The 23,872-nt window shown below is 42.6% G+C and overlaps 2 protein-coding genes across 3 annotated transcripts in view; one reads left to right on the top strand and one right to left on the bottom strand.

The window, feature by feature from the left end:
- Positions 1 to 3,866, top strand: part of IQCK (IQ motif containing K) — a 39,987-nt gene extending 36,121 nt beyond the window's left edge. The window contains 1 exon segment of the mRNA XM_051809335.1: positions 99 to 3,866. Within this exon segment, the coding sequence (XP_051665295.1) occupies positions 99 to 160 (62 nt within the window). The 3' untranslated portion in view covers positions 161 to 3,866.
- GPRC5B (G protein-coupled receptor class C group 5 member B) lies at positions 1,407 to 18,273 on the bottom strand. 2 transcript variants are annotated; one of them, XM_051807856.1, is made up of 4 exons: positions 18,083 to 18,273; positions 11,100 to 12,109; positions 6,407 to 6,519; positions 1,407 to 2,600 (listed from the first exon to the last, which is right to left on the bottom strand). In XM_051807856.1, the coding sequence occupies exons 2-4, from the start codon at positions 12,103 to 12,105 to the stop codon at positions 2,595 to 2,597; spliced, it is 1,125 nt and encodes a 374-aa protein (XP_051663816.1). In that variant the 5' UTR covers positions 12,106 to 12,109; positions 18,083 to 18,273; the 3' UTR covers positions 1,407 to 2,594. The 2 variants fall into 2 exon arrangements, with proteins under 2 accessions (XP_051663816.1, XP_051663729.1); XM_051807769.1 differs by having other exon boundaries at positions 1,407 to 5,003; positions 18,083 to 18,271.
- Positions 18,274 to 23,872: the final 5,599 nt, after the last annotated feature.

Here is a 23,872-nt window from a genome sequence, read left to right as displayed (position 1 = left end):
TGTTTATTTATTGAACAAGAGAGTGTTTGCTGTGGAAGTATGTCTGTTTATTTTTTTGTTTCTTTGTCTGTTAATGGGGTTTTTTTGTATGGTTGCAGTGGGAAGCACCTTGGAAGACTTGGAAGAACACACCCCAGATTATTCAATATGTCAACTTTAGTTTCCTCACTAATATTGCAAAACACAAAGCTCATGGACTTTATTATAAACTATGTGATACTGATTTAGAAACTCTCTTAGCATTGTAGTTTTACTTTTACATGTGAGGTATTGTAAATCAAAGGGAGATTATATAAGGATCTAGCATGCCAAGACAAAATTCAGTCCTAGTCTAAGTGAACACAATTCCGTTAAAACAGATGGTATTGTGCACATTTAGCCAAAAATGTTCAGTCTGTGTTTATCTTGTTTTCCTGAATGCTCACTTAGGCAAGTGTTAAAGCTAAGGCAAAAATCTTCATTTGGCATAAACTGGACTTCACTGACTCGTGCAGAGCTGTGACAGTTCACACAAATCCAGGCCCTGTTCAGAACAATTTGCTGAAGCACTGTGCCCCTGCAATTCCAATGGAAGGCAATGAGAGCTGGGCTTGCTCTGCATTTCTGCAGGGGAAAAACATTCAAAGGCCCTTTTGTTACCACTTAGCACGTGTGCTGAGAAAGGGTAGAATTAAGATCCCAGTGGTGGCATTTTCACAAATCTTATGTATGGTACTTACCTGTGTTAGGTCCAGTAAAACTCAGATTGGGCCCTCTGCTAAGGAGCCTTCATTTTTTTAACTTAGTCCTGTTGAGCATAGTCTTATTTAAGCCTTTATAATTTCACAATTAGAGAAGATATTTGCAGTTCTGCTACTAATTCCATATAAGTCAAAGATCTAGTTGTTTCAAACAAAGACATGATAAAACACGGATAAGAGCACTTGCTGTGGCTCCACATGGATTTCTTCCATCACTTACACAGACTTTGTCTTCACTGTTATACCAGTACCCACCCCTCGATTTTTTTCCTGGGTGGTGATAGTTGTTGCACCAGATCTGGAAAATCAAACCATTTGAAGAAAAAGCCTTCTTCAACCCCAGCTGTATGATCCTATCCCTTCCTTTTCCCAAGCATGAGCAATTGAGCCAGGACAGGAAACTGCTGAGCCAACTGGAAAAAAAAAAATCACTAGTCTGTTAAGAGTTTGGCTGCTCATCTCTTTGACTGGCTCACTGTGGGTTTGATAGGTGCCAGAGCTAAGGGTAAGCATGGGAATGTGGCCAAAGGTGGAGGAATGTGGCCTCTAGAAGCCTGTTCCCTTCAGTTTAACTTAGCTTACACTTACAATGCTGTCTGTAACACCGTTAGTTCACTGTAATGGAAAAAACTTCAGGTGGATTTTAACAGCAAGGTAACACAAACATTGTAAGTAAATAGTAAAGCCTTTATTCTCGTTAAGAACAGCATTTTGAAAATAAAACATTTGCCCATGCTTTACAACCTTTGTAGTTTTGTATACTTATGTACAGTCATCATGGTACACATTGATTGTCTTGAAAATCCTTTAAAGATGTACTTAATAAGATACCAGTATGCAACAATCAGCGGAAAAAAGGGTACGTTATAAAACACACGTTAATACATTTAATAAATATATATTATCTATCAAAAATGAGCTTTAGCTCTCATCAATTAATAAAAAGCACCTGCTTTGTAATCCTGTAAGTTGGTAGAATAGTCCAATTGTTTTATTATAAAAGCTACAATGCTCCCTTTTGTATGGCCTTTGGTTAAATCCAAGGCATCAAGCTCAAACAAAGCCAACCAAGATGCCTGTGTTTAGACTAAAAGCTGAAACAGCTCGTTCTATAGTAGTTCATGTACCTTGTTTATAGAAACAGTTGTATGTCTTGAGAGTGTTCTTCTGAAGATGCTACAGATTTTCTGGCAAGCCTCAAACACCCTCAACTCATCTGAAAGTGGGACAGGATCTGTAAAGAATGGCTTTGAACTCTTTTCCAGCCATTGACCAAAAGCCAGTCATTATAAATCTTGTTTTGGTAATAGTTTTTTCAGATGCTTTGTGATTCCATTTTTCTGCATGGAAACACCATAAGCACATAACCATCAAGGGACAACACAGTAGCTTTTATAGTATAAAAGCTAATTATAATTAGGAGAACTGCGAAAGGCTTGTGCTTACTTACTTATTATGTTGTTCACAGATGCTCTACATTCTAGAAAACTTTCAAAAAAGGCAAAAGTAAATACTGTAACAAAAATATAAGTTAACATAAAGGTGCCTTTCTTCAATTACAGTTTTATTTGGGGCATTTTACATCACAGACTAGTTTACAAAAAAAAGTTGCTTATTACTAATTGTATAAAGTTGGAAAATAAAGACCCTCCTAATCTATTGCCACACTTTCACCACCACACGTTAAACCCAATCCTGCTGATTTTTAGTTTTGTAAATAGTCCACATGACTAACCCAATGAGACTAGTCATGTGAGTAGCAGTTTGTAGGATCTGGCCTTATCTTTGCATAAGGCCTCAAATTCCAAACAACTTCATCAGAAGCAGGATTGGGAACTCTATTTATCAATTCAGTCACATCTAGAAAAAGAAAAAAAAAGTTTCTTAAGATAACTATATCTTGTACAGATTTTGTCCAAGGTCTGTAAAATGTGTATTATACTTCATCAGTCTTGGCTGTAGCATGATAAACTTTTAAAAAGAAAGCTGTCCTACCATTTGTGCCATGGTCATCTTATATGTTTTTATGATAGAGTTTTATGAGGGATTTTTTTAAATTGGTTTTTAAAAGCAAAATTCTGCAGGCAAGTGATGGGTAATAGTTTTTTTATTGTTCCAAATTATGCATCATAATGGTGGCTATCATTATCTCAAATAGTCTTATTTGATCAAAGCTCTGCTTAAAACAAGCAAAATGTATTTCTAAGTCACTGGATAGCATGCAGTATCCACCCCTACCCTACTTGGTTACTAAGGCCATCTAGTTACATACAAAATGAAATAAAGGATCCCTAAAACAAGCACATGCTTCCTTTGCCTCGAGGAGGGAAGGGCAGGGGGGTGCTAAACGTACTCCTTCACTCATGCATGACAGAAAAACATTGCTTCTGGAGGAGAAGGGCTTTGAAATAAAACCCCATAAGATGATCATGGCAAGAATGGCAATATATATTTTTCCATATATATATATACATATATCTGTGTGCAACACTTAGGGACTGGTCTTGCAGCCTCTGTACCTGTATGTAGACCTACTGGTGCCGATGGGACTACTCGTGGGAGTACAAGTCTGCAGGACTAGGTTCCTAATTCAGTAGAAATGGAGGTACATGAAGAATCAGGAAGACTCTTGAAAAATAAAAAGCTTGTCTTTCTTTTGCAGTACACAGCAAGTAACTTCTTTCTCTGAAGCTACTAAGCTATTCGGTTATTTGTACATTTTATTTTTTTTTTAGTTTGAAAATATATATTTTTATTACAGCATATGCAAAGTTTAATTGTTATATGTTTCCTATGCCTTCAAGTAAAAACAATTAGCTTTTAGTATCGAGGAAAGCTAAGATTAACATTGGCCAAACAGTGAGGATACAATGATGTTTTCAATGTCCGATATGTATTAAATGTTAAAGAAAGGAATGATTGCTTCAACATAATGAAAAACCATGGCACAAAAAATGGGCAATGGGAACCTTTTAAATAACCTGGAGAAAACAAAGATAAAAAGGTTTGAGAAAGTCTGCCTTATATCAACTCAAGAAAATGGATGGGGAGGGGAGGAGTAGGGAAGAAACCACCTTAAATAAACAAAAACAACGACAAACCACCTCCAGCACGGAGATTCTACTCTCTAGGCACTAAAATGCACAACCACATTTAAATGCACAAACAACTGCAGTCAAGGGGACTACTCATACGAACAGGGACTAGAAAGGGAGGTCTCGACCCTACTCTGCTTCTGAGTGTCTCCCAGGGGTGGTCAGTGCTCCTCAGCTGCCCCTGTGCTCCCGCCTGGCCATCAGCCCGACCCCAGGGCTGGGCAGGGCAGCAGCGCTGCCTTTCATCCACCAGCACAACGAACCGCTGCTGCAAACGCCACCACTCACATTCCCTCCCAGCTAAACCTTTGCCAAAGTCCATCCCTGCAAGGTTTCACTGAACGGCTTCGCCTGCAGGACACGTGGGAGCGCGCAGCTCTCCGCTCGCAACCGGGATCGAGGCTGGAATAACGGGGAATCCATCCCGTGAGGCCGAGGACGGCTGCCTCTGTGCTGGACCTGCGCTTTCCCTCTCTGCCTCAAGAAGCTCCATAACTCGCGTGAAACATGCCTAGACCTTTCATCCCTCCAGAACTGCACCTCCTAGACCAGCTTGTTGAAGAGCAGTGTATCAGCCTACGGCGTTATGGGAATTTAGTTGCCACAGAGTGACAATGCTCGACTACACATGATGCTACGTGACTGTACAGTACAGCTACATAATGAGCAAACAAGGTACTTCTCATGACGTTTGAAATGAAGGGAAAAGGAGCAAAATGGAAAGAAGTCCTGCGTGGCAATCTCTTGTGGCAACATGAATTAAGTTTAGGTGAGAGGAGGGTACTTTGCAAGCAACTGGCAACCACCAAAAACAGGCTTGCCTGGCACACAAGTTACAGACAAGAGAATATCTTACATTTCAGAATACAATATCCCCTCTTCCAATTTAAGGTGTGCCTACTTCAATTTTAAGTTAGATTCAGCTTCAGTTTTACAATTTTGTTTCTGCAATTTTCAGTTCAATGGTGTTCACATTTAGACAAAATCCTCTGTAGGATTTCGAAAGATCCTGGATGTTTTGTTGCTTTGTTCTGGTACTGTTATGGATTCCTTCCCTCAAAGACACACTGCCAGGGAACAACATCTGCAACAAGGATTCTTATTCTCTACAGCCTACAGCCTTTCACCAGAGGTGTCGTCCAGTGTAACTTGGCGGAGCAGTTGGTATCTGGAAATAAGGATAACAAACCCATAACTGAGAGATCTAGACTGTTCAAAAGTCAGTGTTATCATGCTACATGTACATGAGAGCTTTCCAGATGGTAGTTCTAGAGCAAAGTGATACAAAGAGACTCGTCTTCCATCCATACAGTGCATTCACCTCTCTGTAAAAACCATGACTGTATATACACATTAATCACTATCTGATGTTCTCCATTGAGCTTCGTATCCACCTCAGAACAAAGAAAAACAAACAAAGAAACCCCCAAACCAAATTCTCAAGCTTTTCATCCTTAAACTGCCTTTCCCCTGAGCTGCACATTCTGGTATCAGAAAACAGGCAGAGATGAATCCAAACATCAGAAGGATGCAATCCATTACTGACACAAAGCAAAGCCTTTTCATTTTACTCAAGTTGACATGTTTCACATTGTCTTACCCACACAGGAGAATTCTTTTATCTAGTCCCTCCTGTTCACTATAATCAACCAAAACTTTACTTATTTAAAAACAAAACCAGACCTGCAATCAGTTCACGTTATTTGATTTTAAATGTAGAGGTTGAGTTATGGAATCAGCTCATGATTCAAAGGAAAGAAAACCCAACTCACATGAGTATAAACTGGCTCATGAGTAGATTTTTAAGAAGCATGTAGATATGCATGAAGAATGTGGGGATGAAAATTCTTCTTTTTTAACAGTATGCCTGCTATATGAAATGTCTTAAGCGCGAATTACACATGATGTGAAAAACATTTAGAAAATCCGTTTGGCATCAGATCACTAAACCATTCTTACAACAAGCAGGCTGCAGAAAAACAGGTCTATCAAAGAATTGCATGCCAAACTATTGTCTAAGGAAGAAAAATCAATGCTATTAACATTAAAATATTCTATATTCCTCTTTTATGAACCCCTTTTCAAGAGAGGTACAAATCTGTAAGTTACAAAGAATTACATACATTTTACAAGGAAACAGAAGATGGGAAAGATCACCACTATCTGCAACAATTATTCTTATTTGAAGCAATGCATTGGCCTGTAAACATTTCTGTGACTCACATAATCTTGAAAAATATCAGGTTAGAAATGGTGTCACTTAATAGTTATGTTAAATATCTTAACACAAATTAGATTTGAAAGGGCCATTGAACATGTAGTCTCACAAAAAAACTTGGTTCACTCAAGCTGCACTGCAAAATCTGAATGGCCAAGTAAAGAAATGCAAAATACTTGTTAATTACATATTTTCTAGAGGGAAAGGAAGCATTACATGCATATTTGCTGCCCAAATTTTCATTTATAGCTCTCCCCCTGCTGTGAATAAGCTACAAGCAGGTTTTTCAATTAGTGGTTGTATATATCAGTGCATATCAAAGATTTCTTAAATCATCACATTTTGATACTTACAGTCCCACCATTTAGCACAACTGCCATCTCAGTTGGCTGATAAACATTGCTTCTAAAAGGAGCGCTGGGTCGGCTTCCCAAACTGCCATTTCGAAATCCTGCCGTTCTTAGTGCTGTTCAGAAAAGAGAGATCACTCTTAGAACACAAGTAAAGCTGTGAAGTCACAAAGTATCTTCCTTCCATCTTAGTTATTGGGAACTTTGCCACTGATTTTAACTTTCCTGTTGCCGTGCCAGTTTTCACATTGCTTTAGAACAGCTGTTTCTGTTATATAGTTGGGAATGGATCTCGGAAGAATCAGATTTACATAAAATTAACTGTTTGCTGTGGAACAGGAAAAAATTTAATGGAACCAAATTTTTGAAGCTTGCTTAGTCTCATATCAGTGGAAGCTCAGTATCTTCAGTCACTGAAGCTCTAATGTATCTTGCACAGTGCATTTTGCAAAGTGTTGGTCTGGATACTGTGGGGTTAAGTAAAATGTATTGCAATTTGCTTTCTATCAAATGCAGTGGACAGGGATCCAAAGCCTTGCTCGAGCCAGTAAGCATGCTCACAGCCCCCTGAGCATTACTTCAGCATGACTAGCATATAAGGATTTTCCAGATGTTTCAGATTATATTTACTCTGAGAAACTAGAAAGATGGAGTAAATATTGCTTTCAAATCGCTTAAACATGGCAAATGACTGAAGCAAAAGAGAAGATACCAACTGTCCTTCTGAACATTTATACCAGGAAAACATCAGTCTCCCCATTAATTTTACACAAGTTTGGGTTCAAGATGTATATTCTGAATGAGAGAGATGCACAGTGAGGGATATACTGCTTTCTCTCTACACCAGTCTGGGGATGGACACACAAAAACTCCCTCTTTAATTTTGGGGGTAAATAATGGCTTCACTGAGTTCAGATGTGGCCAGGGAACAGAGCTCATTTATCCACACAATGTGCCTGGTTACAACGGGCAATACTCATCTGTCAGCTGGTAAATAGAAACATGCCCAGTTCAGGCACCTGGGGCAAGAATTTCTCTTAGATTTAATTCAAATTACAATTCTACACTCTCTGGCTGAAATCGTGAATGAGCTCAAGTTTACGAGAATTACAGCACAGACTTTAATAAAGCCAGGATTTAATATAGTTGCTCTGTGTAGAGCAAGATTTAAATGGATCCTACTGCCATATGCTGTCCTCTATCCACTGCTACTCCTCTCTTTGGGAGCTGTGCACCAGGAGGAAGAACAGTATTGATTTAGCATGGAAATTTAGAAATTCCACCCTGGTCAAAATACTCAATTGTTGACTTCAGAGACACACAGACACTCATTTGCTCTATATTTTAAAATTACATATTTTTGCAGAACACAGAAAACAAATGATCAAAATACCTAAGCTGGAATTAAGTATTTTTTTTTTTTATATTTAACCATCAGTTATATATAGCAGTAGCACTTTTTTGTTGTTGTTGTTTGACTAGATATTGTGTGTTAAGCAGAAATGATTGCACTGGTATTTGATAGTACATATAAATAAAAAAAAATCTTTATAATACGTACTATCAATAAAATATTTACACATCTGCACAAAATATTTACATAAAAAGGTTAATTTCAAAGCTATCTTAAAGAGCCAGTAAATTCAATTCCATATTGCTAAATTTCCCTTCCCTATTATTGCAAAGAGTCTAAAATTTTTTAAAGATGAGAATCTGTGATAAAGCTGGTGGACAAAACACTCATTTTAGATTTTTTTTTTCCTCATACCAGTTTTACCATTTTTCCTTGTACTTTTTCCATTACTATTAAATACACGCTCTTGCATAGGGTATTTATAGGTAAAAAACAAGCAGTGCCAAGAAGATCTGAGCAAATGTGTCAAAGTCTCCTTTTAACACGTATTTTAAATTTTGTTAACTTTGCTTTTAGGCATTGGCTGCAATGGTGTCTTGCAGTACTAAAAGTTATTAAATGAAATTCAAGGAGTACTGGAATTGCTTGGGCTTGGGTTTCCTGACAGCTGTAGCATTCTACATTTCACATCCAGATTTTTCATGTATAAGACAAATTCTCTTTGCCTGCAGAGGTTGCCCTACTAGTGTGAACTGCACTTCCAGAAAGCACTGAGAACTGGCCTTTGTCCAGCGTTTCTAAATACTTTGCTAACATTTTTAAAAGACACAGCTATGTAAAAAACTCTTTTAAATAGATATTTCAACCTATCATATAAATATTAAAATCCCAGATAATTATGCTGTTAAAAAGATATTTAAAATGCTAACTTTAAAATAGTTTTGCTTTATTAATGCTTAATGTTATTCCTGGAATAGAACAGCTCTTGTTGTGATGTGTAACTTGAAGCTACATCTTTGCTAAGAAAGAAGGAAACTAGGAGGACATATGCTTGTTTGACCCTATAGTTAAAAAGTTGTTCAGATTCTTAAAATGCCACTTAAAATCTTGAAAAAGAGCAAATTTATGGAATTGTTTGATATAAGTATTAATGGAAATAACAGGAATTAATGGAGAATATGTTTGTCCAGGCATATTTTTCTATTTCAAGCTGACTCTTTACTGAAACAAGTATTACAGTCAGGGAACTAAGAGGTATTTTCTGGTTATCTTGTCTTCTAAAATTTCACAACGAGTAGATCTTCCATTCTTAAACATTATTCCCAAGTATAATTGAAGAAAGTACCCTTCCATTAATTTCTAAACTCTTAATGATGAATTCTCCAATTGAGTTAATTAAATGGATGAAAGAAGAGAACATTCTCTAAGTACCTGCAGAGAGCCAATTGCTAATAGACTCCAGGTGCTTTACCACTGACAACCATCAGTTGATGTCAGTGATCTGACTTAAACTGACATTTCAGCAGCTGCAATACATGACTTGATTATTACTGCCTCTATTTACTTTAAGTCTCTACCATAATAATAAGTTTTGTCTCCAAACACTGTTGTCCAAGTCTGTGCTTAAAGAACTGCTGCAAAGGAATATCGAATCTGTTTTGATTTATTAAAAATTCCCCCATGCCATGGCACTATGAATGACATGCATTTATTAAGATAAATATTAATAAGGGCATCAGATAAGGAAATCAATTTTGTATTGTACTGAGTAAGATTCAGATAGATTAAAACAGAACATAAATTGCAGTATAATAGACACTATAATGATTTTCTAGCTATCACACATCTGTCCATTTCACTGAAAAACTTAATTACTGAATGATTAGATGGAAAAGGAGTTTCCAATTCTTTTTTCTAAACACATGCATGAATTGGAATTATACAGACTGAAAGATCCAATTTTGTTCTTAGATCTGCCTCAGTCTGAAATAGCTCCACTGAAGTCACTGCAGTTACCTTACTATGAAATTAATTTAATGGGGGATGGAGGACGGCTAAAAAAACCAAAAACACACCCAGAAAAAACCAGTACTTTCAACAGTCCATAGTGCAGCTGCCTCTGTTGCTCTGGAACATTAGTAATAGCAACCATTCTTTTATCCATCTGATTTTTGTTTTACCACTGCCCTTGTGGTATCTGTTCACAGAACTTAACTCCTTTCTGTTCCAAGACTTCCATACTGAGGAGACCTTTAAAGTTAGTGCTAAAAATCTTAAAGGAAAAATGCCTTCCTGACCTGCCATTGTGCCAAACAAGAGTGCTGTTTTCTTCTGTGTCTGGTCTGTACCCACAGGAAATCAAAGACACGTAAAGACAAATAGAAAGGTGAAGTGCCTGGACAATGTGCCCTAAACCTTCTTTCAGGGGCTGCCAAAGCAATGTGGCAGCTCCTGGCTGGGATACCAGGCCAGTATTCTTTTCAATTAGAGCGAATAAAAATCAGTGTGACTAGTAATGAAATCCTTTACCCAAGTGTGGGACAGCACCAGAGCACAACCCCCCTCCACAACCCCATCGGGCTCCTGCTTCCCCCTCCCCGGGGCAGAGGGTAACCCATGCATTTCTGACACGGGTTAAACACTCAGCAGTGCTTTGGATCTCTTAAGCACCCAGTTGTTGCTGGTCCTTTCAGTAATCACTCCAGAACATTTTCTCTGGAAATATTAACGATGTGTCTTCGTGCATCCTTCTGTGACAAGGAAAGCAAATTACCTCAAAACCTCTGTAAAACCTCAGACGTTAAAGCCTTCAGAACAAAGGCTGTCTTTGAACTTGTCTATAAGCCACTTGGCATTTTTCCCCCACAGTGACACAAAGTGGCACTAAATTAATTTTAATGGAAAGATAATTAATCATAACTATTTTGTTGCTCAAGAGGCTGAGCGTTTTGTAACATAGACCACTTACTTTATTTTTTTCTTGGGTTTGGGGAAAATATTTTGTATTAAATGTTGTTACCTGCTAATGACAAAAAGTGTCATTTAAACTATTTAGAATAGGGCTTTGCATTTCGAATTGTTCACTTTTTCAAAGAAAAAACAACATGCAGAAGAATCCTTCTAACTTAACACATGTATTTTCTGCATTTTTTCCCCCTCAGTGGGTGATTTCTTAATGTAAAAGGGAACAATGTGTAGTGTGCAAAATATAGCATTTCTAATGACCCTTGTTTTGAACACCTGAAAAACAGGTGTTTTTCTATACTACATTTTTCTATATCTCATACAGATAGTTTTCTTGACTACTACAGAAAAATACAGTCCTCTCTAGCAAATTCTTACCTGCATTATGTTCATCCATCGAGAAGGCTTTGTTTTCCATGTAGCTCCGAGGAAGCTGTATATCTTCCTCAAAAGCAGTTTCGCGCATCCTTGGCTGCGAAGTATCAAAATAATTGGGAGTGTTTTCCTGCTGCGATGGAAGGATGGTACAGTGGACCTCTGGGATGGCGTGAAAAATTACGAACACCCAACCACTGGACACCAGTGCAATAGCCAGAGTGGGATCACTCCATTTGTCTCTTCTCTGTAGCTCAGCGTTACCGAAGAGGTACATAGTCATCCAGGCCACCCAAATCAGAATGGAAAAAAAAAGGGTTATAATGAGGCATATTCCGTTTTTCTTCCATTTCTTAAACTTTCCACAGAGAGTGAAAAACGAGAATCCCATGGTAAATACCATCAGGAACATAACGTAAATCGAAGCCATAGCAAAATCCATCGGCTCGTAGCTGCAGGCCAACTTGTTATCTCTGACAATCGTCAGTATCAACCACTCGGTTGCGATAATGACCTGCACGAGCATCAGGCAGATCGCCACCCCAGCTAGATGCCAGCCAGATGGACTCTTCCCATGGCGAACTAGTCTGCGAAGCCTCCAGGCTTGAGCTAGCAAGCACGAGAAGCACAAAGCAAAGATAACTCCCCACAGAAACCTTCGGGTAGAGCACACCATTTCATCTTCTTGTATGATGAAAGCAAACGTCAGCCCAAACAGTCCCAGAGTCCCAAAGAGAAAGAGGAAGTGCATTCCCAGGGGGCTCTTCTTCTCTTTGTCCTTGATGAAGGGCAGCCTCACCAGCAAAATCAGCATCAGCAGCAATGTGGTCAGCACACCTGCCCCTGCGACCGCCTCCAGCACGATCCCCCAGATGGCATCCAGGTCACACAGGTAAATGTACTGAGGGAGGAGATCCAGTCCGCACCCCCTGGGCGTGCTGGAGTTTTCCGAAGAGCCATAGCTGATCACAAAGAGGAGGAAGAAACCGATGGCTGGGTAGGTTTTCATTTTTCTGTCGGAGACAACAAAGTATTTGTTTAGCTGGAGCTCACTTTGGAGGATTTCACAGCAACTGGAAGCAGAGCTGGTTTCTGTAGCCCGTGTTTACTGTTTTCGCACTGTATTTGCCTGGCACAGCCTACCCCCAGCCCCCTTCGCTGCCCTCCCAGAAGCTGCTTTGCCTGTTGTACTCAGAATGCAAACTGACTCATTACTCTGTTTGCACAGACTGAAAACAGCATTGCCAAACTCTGCCCCTGCAAATATCCTAAAGCACGGCCAGAAGAAATTATGTATCCTGGTGCAAAATAATACATTATACACAGTACTTAGATACTTACTACCTGTTCAAACTTAATACCCCATTCAAATTCAGGTACTTAAAGTATGTGTAAGTTGCACTGGGCCTGATGCAAGTGTAAGCTATACCACAAATAGACTGGTCCACAGCCTCATTCCTTTCGCTGGAACAAAGGAAGAGTAAAAAGCACTTTTTAAATTATTACTTAAAGGATAAATCAGTCCAAGAAAAATAAACATTGTATTTTTTTAAAAAAAAGGAAAATCTTGTTTTCATGCTTGGTCAATAAAGAGTTATAATATTAACTTCTTTCATCTTCTTCCAAAGCCCAGGTATTAGATAGCATTTGCAAATGGGAATGGTTGGCTAGAAAAATCCCATATTCTGTTACAATAGTGCACACATGCAGTGTCATCAATCAGCTAGTCAAAAATGAATGACTCATTGTGCTTCCTAGCAAGTCCAAAGCCATACAAAGGAAACAAATAACAAAAAACAGAGCATCACTTTCCCAGATCCAGAGAGTAAACAGTGGTAAACTCTCCAGGAACACAACACATCCCACTTGACCATCAGGACCAAAAGCCTGGACAAATCCCAACTTAATTTTAGGAAGAACATGGGTTAGGTGCTTTAAAAATACGTATGTTATAGCATTTGTTTATATTAAGCAAAGAAAGGCAAAGGAGATTGTTAAAAATATAACCTTTAACTGCCCAGTGTGCCTGGGTGAGAGCTGCCCCGTAAGGGCAGTCTGGAGTGAACACTGCATGAACCAGCTCTGAAAGCTGACACTGGTAACCTTCACTTGCAGTCAGTGCTGCAGTTCCAGCAGGATCTTGCCCATTGATGTGAGCAACGTGCCAGGGTAAGAGTGCTCAGAGCAAGACTCCCACCTGTATGGTGTGACCATACAAACAAAACCACCACATAAATGGGCAGTGGTGTTGGTCACTGCGAGTCACTGCTCATGTGACATGTCTAGGACACAAAGAGAAAAGCAGAGAAACTGGCAGTAGCTCTTTTGTAAGTCAGACAACAGCCCTAAATGGTTACCTGTCCAAAGTTATTTCTTGGATTAGAACTGCATTTAATGAAAACTTCAAAAACTTTGATGAGAGTTGAAAATGGTTTAAAGTAACAGTGCAGTGTTGTCAAGCAGTGCAGCTGTGTCAAGCACAGCTGGTCATTACCAACATGAAAACTATTAACAGAGACTGTACAAAACTGTACAAGGTCTCTTATAGCTGAGAACTGTGGATTTTCTTCCTGTGCATTACAGGCCTGTGATGACCAAAGTCAAATCTTGAGGATCTCAGTCTTCAAACTAATGTTTTACTGCATAATGACCAATGGCCATTTTCAGCCTCTGCCAGCAGACAGATGATGGAGATTGTAATGTTTCCTATTAGAGGCACCAAGACAGCAAATGTGCTAATATAAATCCATAATGACTCTGTGGTCTTCACTCACACAACAGACGAAACATCCTATTACAAACCTTCATCTCAGAAGTGGGAGCTGTGACAAATAATGTGATCTGGGCTTGAACAAACACGAAAAGGGCAATCGACAATCTCTGCTTGCCCACAGAAATTAGCATATCTTTGCACTGTTGAAAGGGCTGCAGTGTTCTAGTGATGCAATGTCCTGCACCTGATGACAAATGAATTGGGATTTCTACATATCTTTAATTTACTTTATGGTGAATTGGTAGAATATCTACTTGTTTATGTCTTATTTGTAAAATAGGTTTCTCAATGACTCTGTCACAACACTCATGTTAAAAACACTGACCTTACAGACAGAAAACTAATCATCAGTGAAATGTATTCAGTTTTGTATTGAATATGGTTACACTCAATAAATCTCCTTGCCTCGTGAGTACATCATTAACCAGAAGGAAACATTCTGAAGGTAGTTCTGCAATTCCTTCTTCAACTAGCGAATTTACTGTAGAGTATCTGAAATGTCCTAAAAAGTGTGAAATGGTCAGTGCCTGCTGACACAAAGAGAGGCAATCCACTGGGATCTACTAAGGCAATGCTGCAAACCAGTGGTACCATTTCAAGGAGGAGGAGGTCACGTGGAAAATGATTCAAAATTCATTCTAAATGTCACCAAACTGGAAACAATAAACAGCCCTTAAGTGAGGGTCATGTTAATTTTCCAGTATCCCATCACTTACAAATTGTGATAAGCGTGGACTAAATTGCTTTCAATACTAGCTTTGTTTATTAGCTACTCTCCAAAAACCTGGGGGGTAATGAATTAAGTGCAAGTATCCCCAGTTCTAAGATATTTTCCAGTTTTCTGGTTACTTTATTCATGTCATGTAACCCTCATGTGATTGAGCTATTCTAGGACAGTCTGTTTCCATGGAGATTGTGCTGCATGGGTAAGCAGTCATATTGTCAGCCCATCATTTGTTTCCTCTTCCTATTTGGAAGTGTTTGGGAGGGGGGAAGGGAGGGTTAATGAATTTAAGTATTTCCCCCTCCACGAAGAAGTGCTTTCTTTTGGAAAGGGAAAATTAAGCTGTGACAAAACATATTGAGCATTCAGATAAAAATATATCCTGAAATGCAGAGATGTTCAACTCAAGAGGAGTTTTCTCAAGTTACTTCCATCTGTGAAATTACTTTTGAGAAAGCTGATGGAGACAAACAGTGGTCCTCTTAGTAAGGTTCTAGACTGCTACAGCCCTGACCAAGAAATCTCTAGGACTGCTGACAGGTACTCCTGGTCTGAAATCATTTCCTACCAAATGTCAGTTAAGTCCCATTGAACACTAGATCCTGCCCAGACCAAAGCTTGCAAACAGAGCTTGAAGTTTCCAAAGGAGAAATCTTTTCCTCCCCACTGGTATGAATATAGCAGTTTGTTTCCAACCTGTTTACTACGTATTTCTGCCTGACTGGGTAAAAACTAGCAATAATAATCAACCCCCTGTGATGACACCAATGAAAAAAATCCCCTTTCTAGTGTTGGTACTCAGGACTGAACACAGACAGTTGTAAAAACAAGGGAAAACACTGCATTACAACATACAAGTCTTGCAAGGGCATACCACAACTTAAGCTAAAACGACAGACTAAATAATTTGAAGGGAAAACTGTAAAGTTTTTTTTTGCAGAAAAGTTGCTTTGGAAAAAAGAAATATATCAATATGGGTGTTTTATTCAAATAGTGTCTTCCTCAAGCCTGTGCAGTGTGTAGGATGGCAGAGTCTTGTGTCTGAGATTTTGTAGTAAAATCTGTCTGCACATTCTTGCTGGTGGGTACCTAAATCAGTAACTGTAGAGGAGGAGTATTTTTACCTCTTTATGTCTAGATTAGCTCTTACCAAAGTTATGCAACCTCACGGTAGTAACAATAGAGCTCTTCTTGGCTGGCACTTCATTCCTATTGCCAGAGAACTACAGCAATGGTAATACAGGAATGCCACAGAAACATTCCAGCACAGATACAGTAAGTGGCAGCAACACAGCCCCCACATAGTTGAATGAACGGTTCATACAGAAGGAAATCAACGATTTCCACCCCTTCCCCCCCCCCCCCAATTGCTCTCCAAAATTTTATTTCAGTAAAGCTGAAATAAAACATACCTAAACCCAGAGCAACCAAAAGCACTTAAAATGAATCAATGAGCCTTACACATTTCAGGCAAAAGCAGCAAACAATTAGCAGGACAGCTCTCAATGACAGCTGTAATAACTCCACAGAGTGCAGTCTCCTACATTACATTATCTGGCATAGAATCACTACAGAAATTGCAGACACAAAGCTGCCCCAGCAGGTATGAAGTACAATTACAAGCAACTAAGCAGAAACAGAAAATCTCACAGTTGTCATCAAAAAGTTGTCATGGTTAAAAATCAATGAGGCTTTCCATAACTAAAGTCTTCTGACCAAAGCTTGCAAATATCCAGTCAAAAAGATATTTCTGTATGCTGCTACATAAATCTGTAACGGTGTGAAGATTTAGGGTTAGGCTATTCATGGTTAGATGTTTTACCTCTTCCCATATTCTAACATTAGTCAACAGACACAAGAAGATGCATCCAATCACAGAGAAGAAAAACAATCTAGTAAATATCAGCAATAGTAGCACAAATAGTAACCTGCCTGCCACACAGACACAAGACTGGTTCACTGTGCAATTTCCAAAAGAAAACTGCCCCCACCATGAAGTGTTGTGGAGAGATGCTAGTGAGTGAGGAATTAATCACAACACGGGATCTCTGCCAGCTACTTTTGATCAGATCAGAAGAATGAGCTTCAGGACTGATAACAGAGCAGCAACAGCCAAGTTGAGATCAGACTACCCAAGAGATGTGTGTTTTTCCAGAATAATAATTAATAGTGCAACTGTGCTTTGTAGGCAAAAATACAGCAGTGATTTTGACAGCCCCTGCATTAAATACACATAATGCTCTGCAGAGCCTCACGGTTACAGAAAGCAAGACCCCACTCCAAAAAGGACACGTAGAAAAAGTGTTGCTTTCATTTAGAAATATTTTGTAACGCTGAATATAATATGAAGTGATCTTGCTAATGTTCTAGGTGCTCACAATTCCCTTCGGTCATATTCTGTGAATCGCCTGTGCCTGGATCCTTCTGGCAATAGTGCCTAGAGTAGATTTCACAACCGATAGCAATCAATGACAGTAATCAATGTTTTTATTTTCTTTGCTAATTCTCAGACTGTTTCTATTCATGTCACAGCCTTCTAACAGATGGGTTCTGTCACCTGATTTCTCCTAAAGCAGCGAGAGGACACCTCAACCCCGATATTCCCTGCTGGTAAGCAGCAAGCGTATCCCCAGTAAACAGGTACTCCGTGCTAGCGCTGAGCACCAACCTGGGTGTTTGGGTTCAACGCGCAGGAAATCCTGTTAGCCTTAAGATAAACATTAGGGCAGGTGTAAACAAAGGGTTCACATAAGTGCTAAATCCTATCACTGCGTGGCTTTGCGGAGAGGTAACACAGAGACGGGGCTTTTATTAACTAGAGAGAAAACTGCTCCGCACCCGCACCCAGCCGGGGCTCCCGCCAACCCCGGGACCGGACAGGGGCGGCGAAAGGCCAACAAAAGGCTCTTCCCCCTCGGCCTGTACCCCGTTATTGCTGCCCTTGAGCTCCCGCTGGGGAATGCGATGAGATGCCGGGCTTGGCTGCGACTCCCCCGAGAGCGCGGTGCGAGGCCGAGCGGCCCCTCCGTGCGGCCGGTGCGCGGCTGCCTCTCCGGGCTCCCCTTAATCCGCCTGCAACCTCCGCCTCCTCCTCCTCCCCGGACGATGCCTATCCCACTCCAGCCTCCTCTCTTTTGTCCCTTCGTCCATTTCTCTCTTTGGTTTCTTTTCCCCGTCTCTCCCTGCCCCGCCTGTCCCCACTCTCCCAACTCCACTATCCTCCTCGCCAGCTTTCCTCCCCGCTCCCCGCCGCGCAGCGCAGCCCCCTGCTCCAGCCCCCCCCATCCTGCCCTATATCCCGTCTAATCCCCCCCGGACTCCTATATCCAGCCTGTTGTCTGCTGGCGGCCACCGGGCTAATTCCGCGGGCAGCGCAGGGCGCAGAGCCGGGCGAGCGGCTCCGCCGTGCCCCCCCCGCCCGCAGCGCTGCCCCGTGGGCAGCCCCCCGGACCCGGCTCCGGTGTCCCCCCCGCCCGGCCGCCGGCTCACCCGCTGTCTTGCTGCGGCCGAGGGCGGCGGGGCAGCTCTGTCCGCCAGCCCGCCGCAAGTCACATCCCGGCACCGGCGGCGCGGCGGCTCCGCGGCGGGGAGCGAGCGCAGCCCCGACCCGCCCCGCGGCGGCTCATGGAGTGCCCGGCCCGGGCAGCGCCGTGCGGGTGCGGTGTCCGCGCTCTGCGCCCGCCGCTCCGCCGCGCCGCGGCCCCGCGGACAGCCCCCTCCCACCGCCCCGCCCTCCCGGCACGGCGCGGATCGGATCGGCTCGGCACGGCACGGGGGGGATGAGCTCGCTCCGCGGAGCGCGGCACTGCCCGGCTGGAGCCGGGCCGGTTCGGCGGCGTCGAGCTCCCTCTGCTCGGCGGGGCCGGGCGTACCCCGGGGACAGCGCACCCCGCGACATCGGGGCGCCCGGGGCTGCTCGGCACCCGGGGGAGAGGGGTGCGCTCCCACGCACCTTGCTCAGACACTCACACACACACTGATACTCACACACGCACTCACACACACACTGATACTCACACACACACTCACACACCCTCGCACCGCCGGTACAGCCGGGCACGTATCGCCGCTGTGAGCGCACAGTGGGACACCCACATGGCCGCAGCTCTACGTGCTCAGGTGATGTGACGGCAGGACAGAGCGCAGGGCGGGAGCGGGCACACAGCACACAGACGGGCATTCCTCCCTGCTCCTGCCTCCGCAAAGGAGTGCGAGGGCAAGAATTGGGACCCCTCTCCGGGGCGGGCTGGCTGCGCATGCACACTCCTATGGCCAGGTGTGGGACTGCAAAGGTGAGGGCGTTTTCAGCTCTCTGACAGCGGGAGATTTTGCAAGAGGCTGGATACGTTCACTAGACCTGCTCTGGATTCAGCTTCCGACCTGCCGCAGCCTGAGACAACAGCTGAACACTTGGAAGAGAAAAGCTGGGAGCCTGCGTATCGTGCAAGTGACACTTCACCGGCTGCTCACGCAGCAGCGCAGGGGAGCAGCCCCTGCACACGAGGCCCTGCAAAGGCGATGCTGGGGACTGCTCGCTGTCTGCCTCCCACCTCCCAGCGTGCAGCCGGTCTCCTGCTTTCCAGCTTCACGGTTCAACTCCGAGACAGTCGTAGACAGGGCTTTCTACAAACTCCAGGAGGAGTTATTTGTAGGAGGGAAAGACAAGTCAGGCTTAGCATAAGATGTTCGTTCCTGAGCAGCAGAAACTCATTTGCCTTTTCAGCCGGTTAGAGTCCATCTGTGTGACACGTCCGTGACCAGCAGCTGCGCCGTGTTGTGCATCCCTGGGCTGTGCTTTCACTTAAACTGTAGCAAAAATTTGGGCAGGTACAGCCAATATGAAGTCACCAGCGAGGAATGACCTATGTGTGCCCTTCCTCAACGCAGGCAGCACCCTGCCCTTCTTGCCAGGTTTCCGTACCCAGAGCCTTCCGAAAGGAAGCGTCTGCCCTGAAACGTGCATTCTTCAGCACAGCAGAACTGTAACCTTTAGACAGGCTCTTCCTAATATGCGTGGGCTTATTTATCTGTCATTTATGATGCCTTGGGGGGTTACCTGAACTTCTCAGCGTGGCTGACATGGAGTAAATCGGATGGTGGGGTTGGGCTGTAATTGCCTGCATTTAGGCAGGGCAGCAGGACAAGAAAAGCTGAGGCAGAGGAACAATTTCACATTTCTGCTTTTTTCTCTCTCAGTTTCTCTACCTTGCTGATTTCAGATTGTAGGCACTGGCTTTGAGTCACACATAAGCAATATACCCTTCCCCTGTGTCAGTCAATAGCTACGTGCTGTTCAAAGTTAAGCAGGATAATTTTACAGAAACTGAGGTGGTAAGAGGTGAAGCTGCTGTAAACTGCCCAAGGTCACTCAGCAGTCTGGCAGGAAAGTAGAAAATACTGATTCACCAGATCAGTCTGTACCCCCTGCTCTGGCTTGTCAGCCTGAGCCAAGCACCCAAATACTACAGTACCAAGTAAAGACCTTTTTGTGTATAAATAAACACACAGAGTTCTCTGTGCCATGCTGGATACAGAGAGGTAGATCAGGGGGAGGGATGAATCACAAGGATTCATGTACTGTCGGTCTTGGCCGGCTCACAAGGGAGCAATGTACTGAGCCCTTCAGCAAATGCAAATCTCGGGTATTGTTCCCTTCTTCCTGTGTCTCTAACACAGCCCTGGTTCCCTGAAGGAAATGACCTCCCTCTTTTGCCTTGTACGGATAGAACAGGAAAGATAATGCCCCTCTCAACCATTACTGGTGGGTCATTACCGAATAGGGCTGATTTCTGTGCTGCTGAAGCAGTTTTTAGTGTTAGCTACCAGCAAAATGTGTAGGACAGGACACTGAGTCATCAAGGAAATTATAGGAGGACTTGGTAGAGTAGATGAACTAAATCACAGCCCCTCTTGCGTTACTTTCTTACTAGTTAACTTTGAAATATGCTCTGAAAATACGCTTTTATTAAGGAGAAAAGTATTTCTATCAGTCAACAACTAAGTCACCAGCACCTTCAGCATTTCCTCACCTTGAGAGAGCACGTGTAAGGATGGAGTGGCTGCTGTGACCCAGACGGACTGTGTGAATTCCTGGATTTTACACGGTGCTCCCAGCTCCTACAACAGTTCCTGGGACCCTGCAGTGGCTGCAGCCAGTGTCTGCTTGCACGTGAGCAGTGCTTGGAGGAGACTGGGGAAGGGGGGCGGTATGCAAGGCCAAAGTAAAGGAGAAATTTAGAGACCTCTGCTTATGCTGTGCAATACTTCCCAGAGCTGGTGGCTTAAAGGGATGTAAGTTTAGTGCTTTTCTTCATCTCTGGAATAGTGAAGAATGTGTGTTATCTATTTGCTTTTATTTTAGACTGGTCATATTCTAATCACCACATATACTCGAATTTAAAAACTCACCACTTTTCAGGAATTCTACTATCCTATTTCCTACAGCACCTATTTGGTCTTTGAAGACATATTTAGCTTTTTTCCCCCCAAATATTTGGTTTCCTTCTTGTGACAATAGGTAAACAGAAAGTCTGTGTGGTGCTGCATATTCCCATTTTTTTCTCTTCTGCAGCAGTGCTCCTAGCAGGATTTGACAGCAGGGAGTTAGAGCAGTGCTGAGTGGATACCACTCACCCATCAGTGAATGCCAAATCCATATCACCACATACTGTCATCCTCATTTCGGATTTTTTCTGCGTCCCAAACTGAGATCAAGGCAATTTCCGTCCTCTGTTCTCTTCTTTTCCTTCAGAAATCCAGGAAGGTGTCATGCCTATTGCAGGAGCAGGCACAAAAGCTGTCCCAACAGTATTTCACCAGCAGCTTCCCTATTGTCCAGCGGCTCCTGCAGAACCTTTTCACTGGGTTGACCGATTTTGCAGCTCCTGCCAGCAGGGAACTGTGCTTGAGCCAGTGCAATTTAACTGGGATATTTCATTAAGAGATCAGCAGTAGGCACATGGAAATGACAGCGATCATTAAGTCTGCATTACTACTCTTTGCATTAGGGAGTGTGTCGAGGCCTCGGGCACAGACAGGGCTGCATGGCACGAGGGGAAGCCAACCCTCTGTAAAGCAGTTTGTTTTCCAGCAGCCTTGGAAAGAATACCCTGAGACAGACCGTGTGCCTTAATCGTGGGGCAGCCCAGCTCTGTTATCTCCTCCTGGATGTGGAGACGCCCCAATAATGGGTATGACAGAAGAGAATATGGAGATACCAGGTGAATTTGCCCCAGCGATGGTGTGCAGTTGATTCACACCATTTCTGACCCCCAAGCAGAGGTACTTTTCATTACACAAATCCCTGCAGCGTGATTAGTTTGCCTAATACTTGCCCTGCTTTTTCTCAGGGCAGGATACAAATCCTGGTGCTCCCATTGGTTGCCAGCGTCAAGGAGACAGCGAGATTTGTGTGACCACCGTGAGATGATTTCTCTGTTACTGCAGAGGGTTTCACACTTTGCTCCTTGCACTGCCCAAGGCAGAGTCTGCTCTCCACAGTGCTCTGTTAAATGGGTCTGGGTGACTAAATGTGGTTAATGAGGAGAAGCGAGGAAGGGGAAATGAAAGAAGAATAAAGTCTTGAAATCAATATGAAGAAAGAGATTGGTGTCAGAAAGGAGATGGATACATAGAGGAGAGAGAAAGAAAGAATTAAGGAGAAATGTAATCCAGAAGAACTTGTATCCATGGCACAAAAGAAAGGTGCTCTCAGGTTGGAGAGTGTGGGTAGGTGGCCATAGTGTTGGATGTCACATCTGTGTTCAGATCCAAATTATACCTGTTTTTCAATTTGGGTTAGACAAACCAAGGTGAGAACACACCTTTTACGGCTCTGCACCTACTAATAATTCTTTTTCTGTTTGGTAATATATACAACCTGTCCTGTGGTTCACCCCATCACTTGTTTGGACATACACTGTATGGGAAGGCAGTGAGTCTCCTCCACTTACCAGTCACAGCTCTCCACACCAGGACAACAGAGCAGTGATGCAGGAAAGATTTACAATGCAGTCAATGTGATATTTGTTTGTTTTCTTAACACATTATTTGTCACACTATTAATGCATAAATGCTACTTTAAACTGAAGAGAAACATGGATGAGTTTTAAGATTTAATGCAGCAGCTGGTAGAATTCAATTAAAACACAATTTGAATCAAGATGATTTGTGACACCAGGCATGTGATTATGGGAATTTGCACACCTTCGAATCTCAATTTCACAAGGAAAACCACGAGAGACAGATATTTAAATCATCATATTTCTGATTTATTGAGTTATTGCTATACCCTCTCTGAGGCTCTGGCTAGATACCTCTCAAACTGGCCAAACGAGTTAGATTTAAAAAGTTTATTCTTGACCTTTGCTCAGGCAAAGACCCAATTGGATTAAAATAAATTCGATCAAGCAAATGATTTGTGGCTTTCTGTTCCAGGCATGAGAAAATTTCCTTAAAACCACGTATATTGGAGAGCTGGTGACCCTGACCAAGAACAGCAATTTCTGCTGGAGAACCTTGAGCTTCCCTGTGGTGTGTAGCTGTGGATGGTGGTGGGTGCAAAAAGGTTTCTTAGAGTGACTGCTCTACATCAGGGAATGACATGGAATGGCTGTGGAGCAGAAACCCTCCCTCCACCCACTGTGGGTTCTCATTTTTCCCATAAATCACACACTCTGGTCCTGACCGATCCATCCAAGCAGTTCTTGTATTCTTTTAGGTTTTAAACAAGATGCAGCCATCTCTGTAAGGAACATGATGTGTCTAAATGTACAGTGGAAATGTTTCCTTAGCTGTTGCTGCAAAGGTTGTCTTGGCCATCACATGCAGCCAGGCTGTGGCACGTGGCTGTGCTCACAGATGCCATTGTGCTCCAGGCTGGGACACAGCCCTGTCTAGGGCTGCTGCAGAAAAATGTTACAGTCACCTACAACTCACATAGATTTTCTGCATCCTGTTCCCTCCTCAGCACCTTAAAGGTATCAGCTGGTGTAACTGTGGCACCCTCCGATGGACTTATGTTTCAAATGGGCTTGATTTATGAGTGCTTTTGTTTATATGTGCCGGTTTTACACTTACACTGAGGTGCAAAGGTTGATTTTTTTTTTTTAATTCTGCTAAGAATGGTGCTGACAGCTCTTGAGTGCAGTGTCATTCATGCTCTTTTCTGAATTATCTCCTTGAGGAGGTGGGAAATCACGCTCAGAAATTTTTCTGGCCTTCCTGTTTGTTGGCATGTTTGGTGAAAAATATTGCCCTCTGTTGTGGACTGTTTATGTA

Source organism: Manacus candei, unplaced genomic scaffold (genome assembly GCF_025592945.1).
Source record: "Manacus candei isolate 608988 ecotype Guabito, Panama unplaced genomic scaffold, ASM2559294v1 h1tg000002l, whole genome shotgun sequence".
NCBI classification, from domain to species: domain Eukaryota; kingdom Metazoa; phylum Chordata; class Aves; order Passeriformes; family Pipridae; genus Manacus; species Manacus candei.
Note: the sequence above shows the minus strand (reverse complement) of the source record. Positions and strands in the feature narration are given on the sequence as shown.

What these genes read in the sequence shown, in the direction of transcription:
- GPRC5B (XM_051807769.1), bottom strand. Translation starts at nt 12,105, where the DNA reads ATGAAAACCTACCCAGCCATCGGTTTCTTCCTCCTCTTTGTGATCAGC. An exon ending in GATGGATGAACATAATGCAG is followed by an intron (nt 6,520 to 11,099) that starts GTAAGAATTTGC and finishes TTTTCTGAACAG; the next exon opens with CACTAAGAACGGCAGGATTT. An exon ending in TTGTGCTAAATGGTGGGACT is followed by an intron (nt 5,004 to 6,406) that starts GTAAGTATCAAA and finishes CCTTATTTCCAG; the next exon opens with ATACCAACTGCTCCGCCAAG.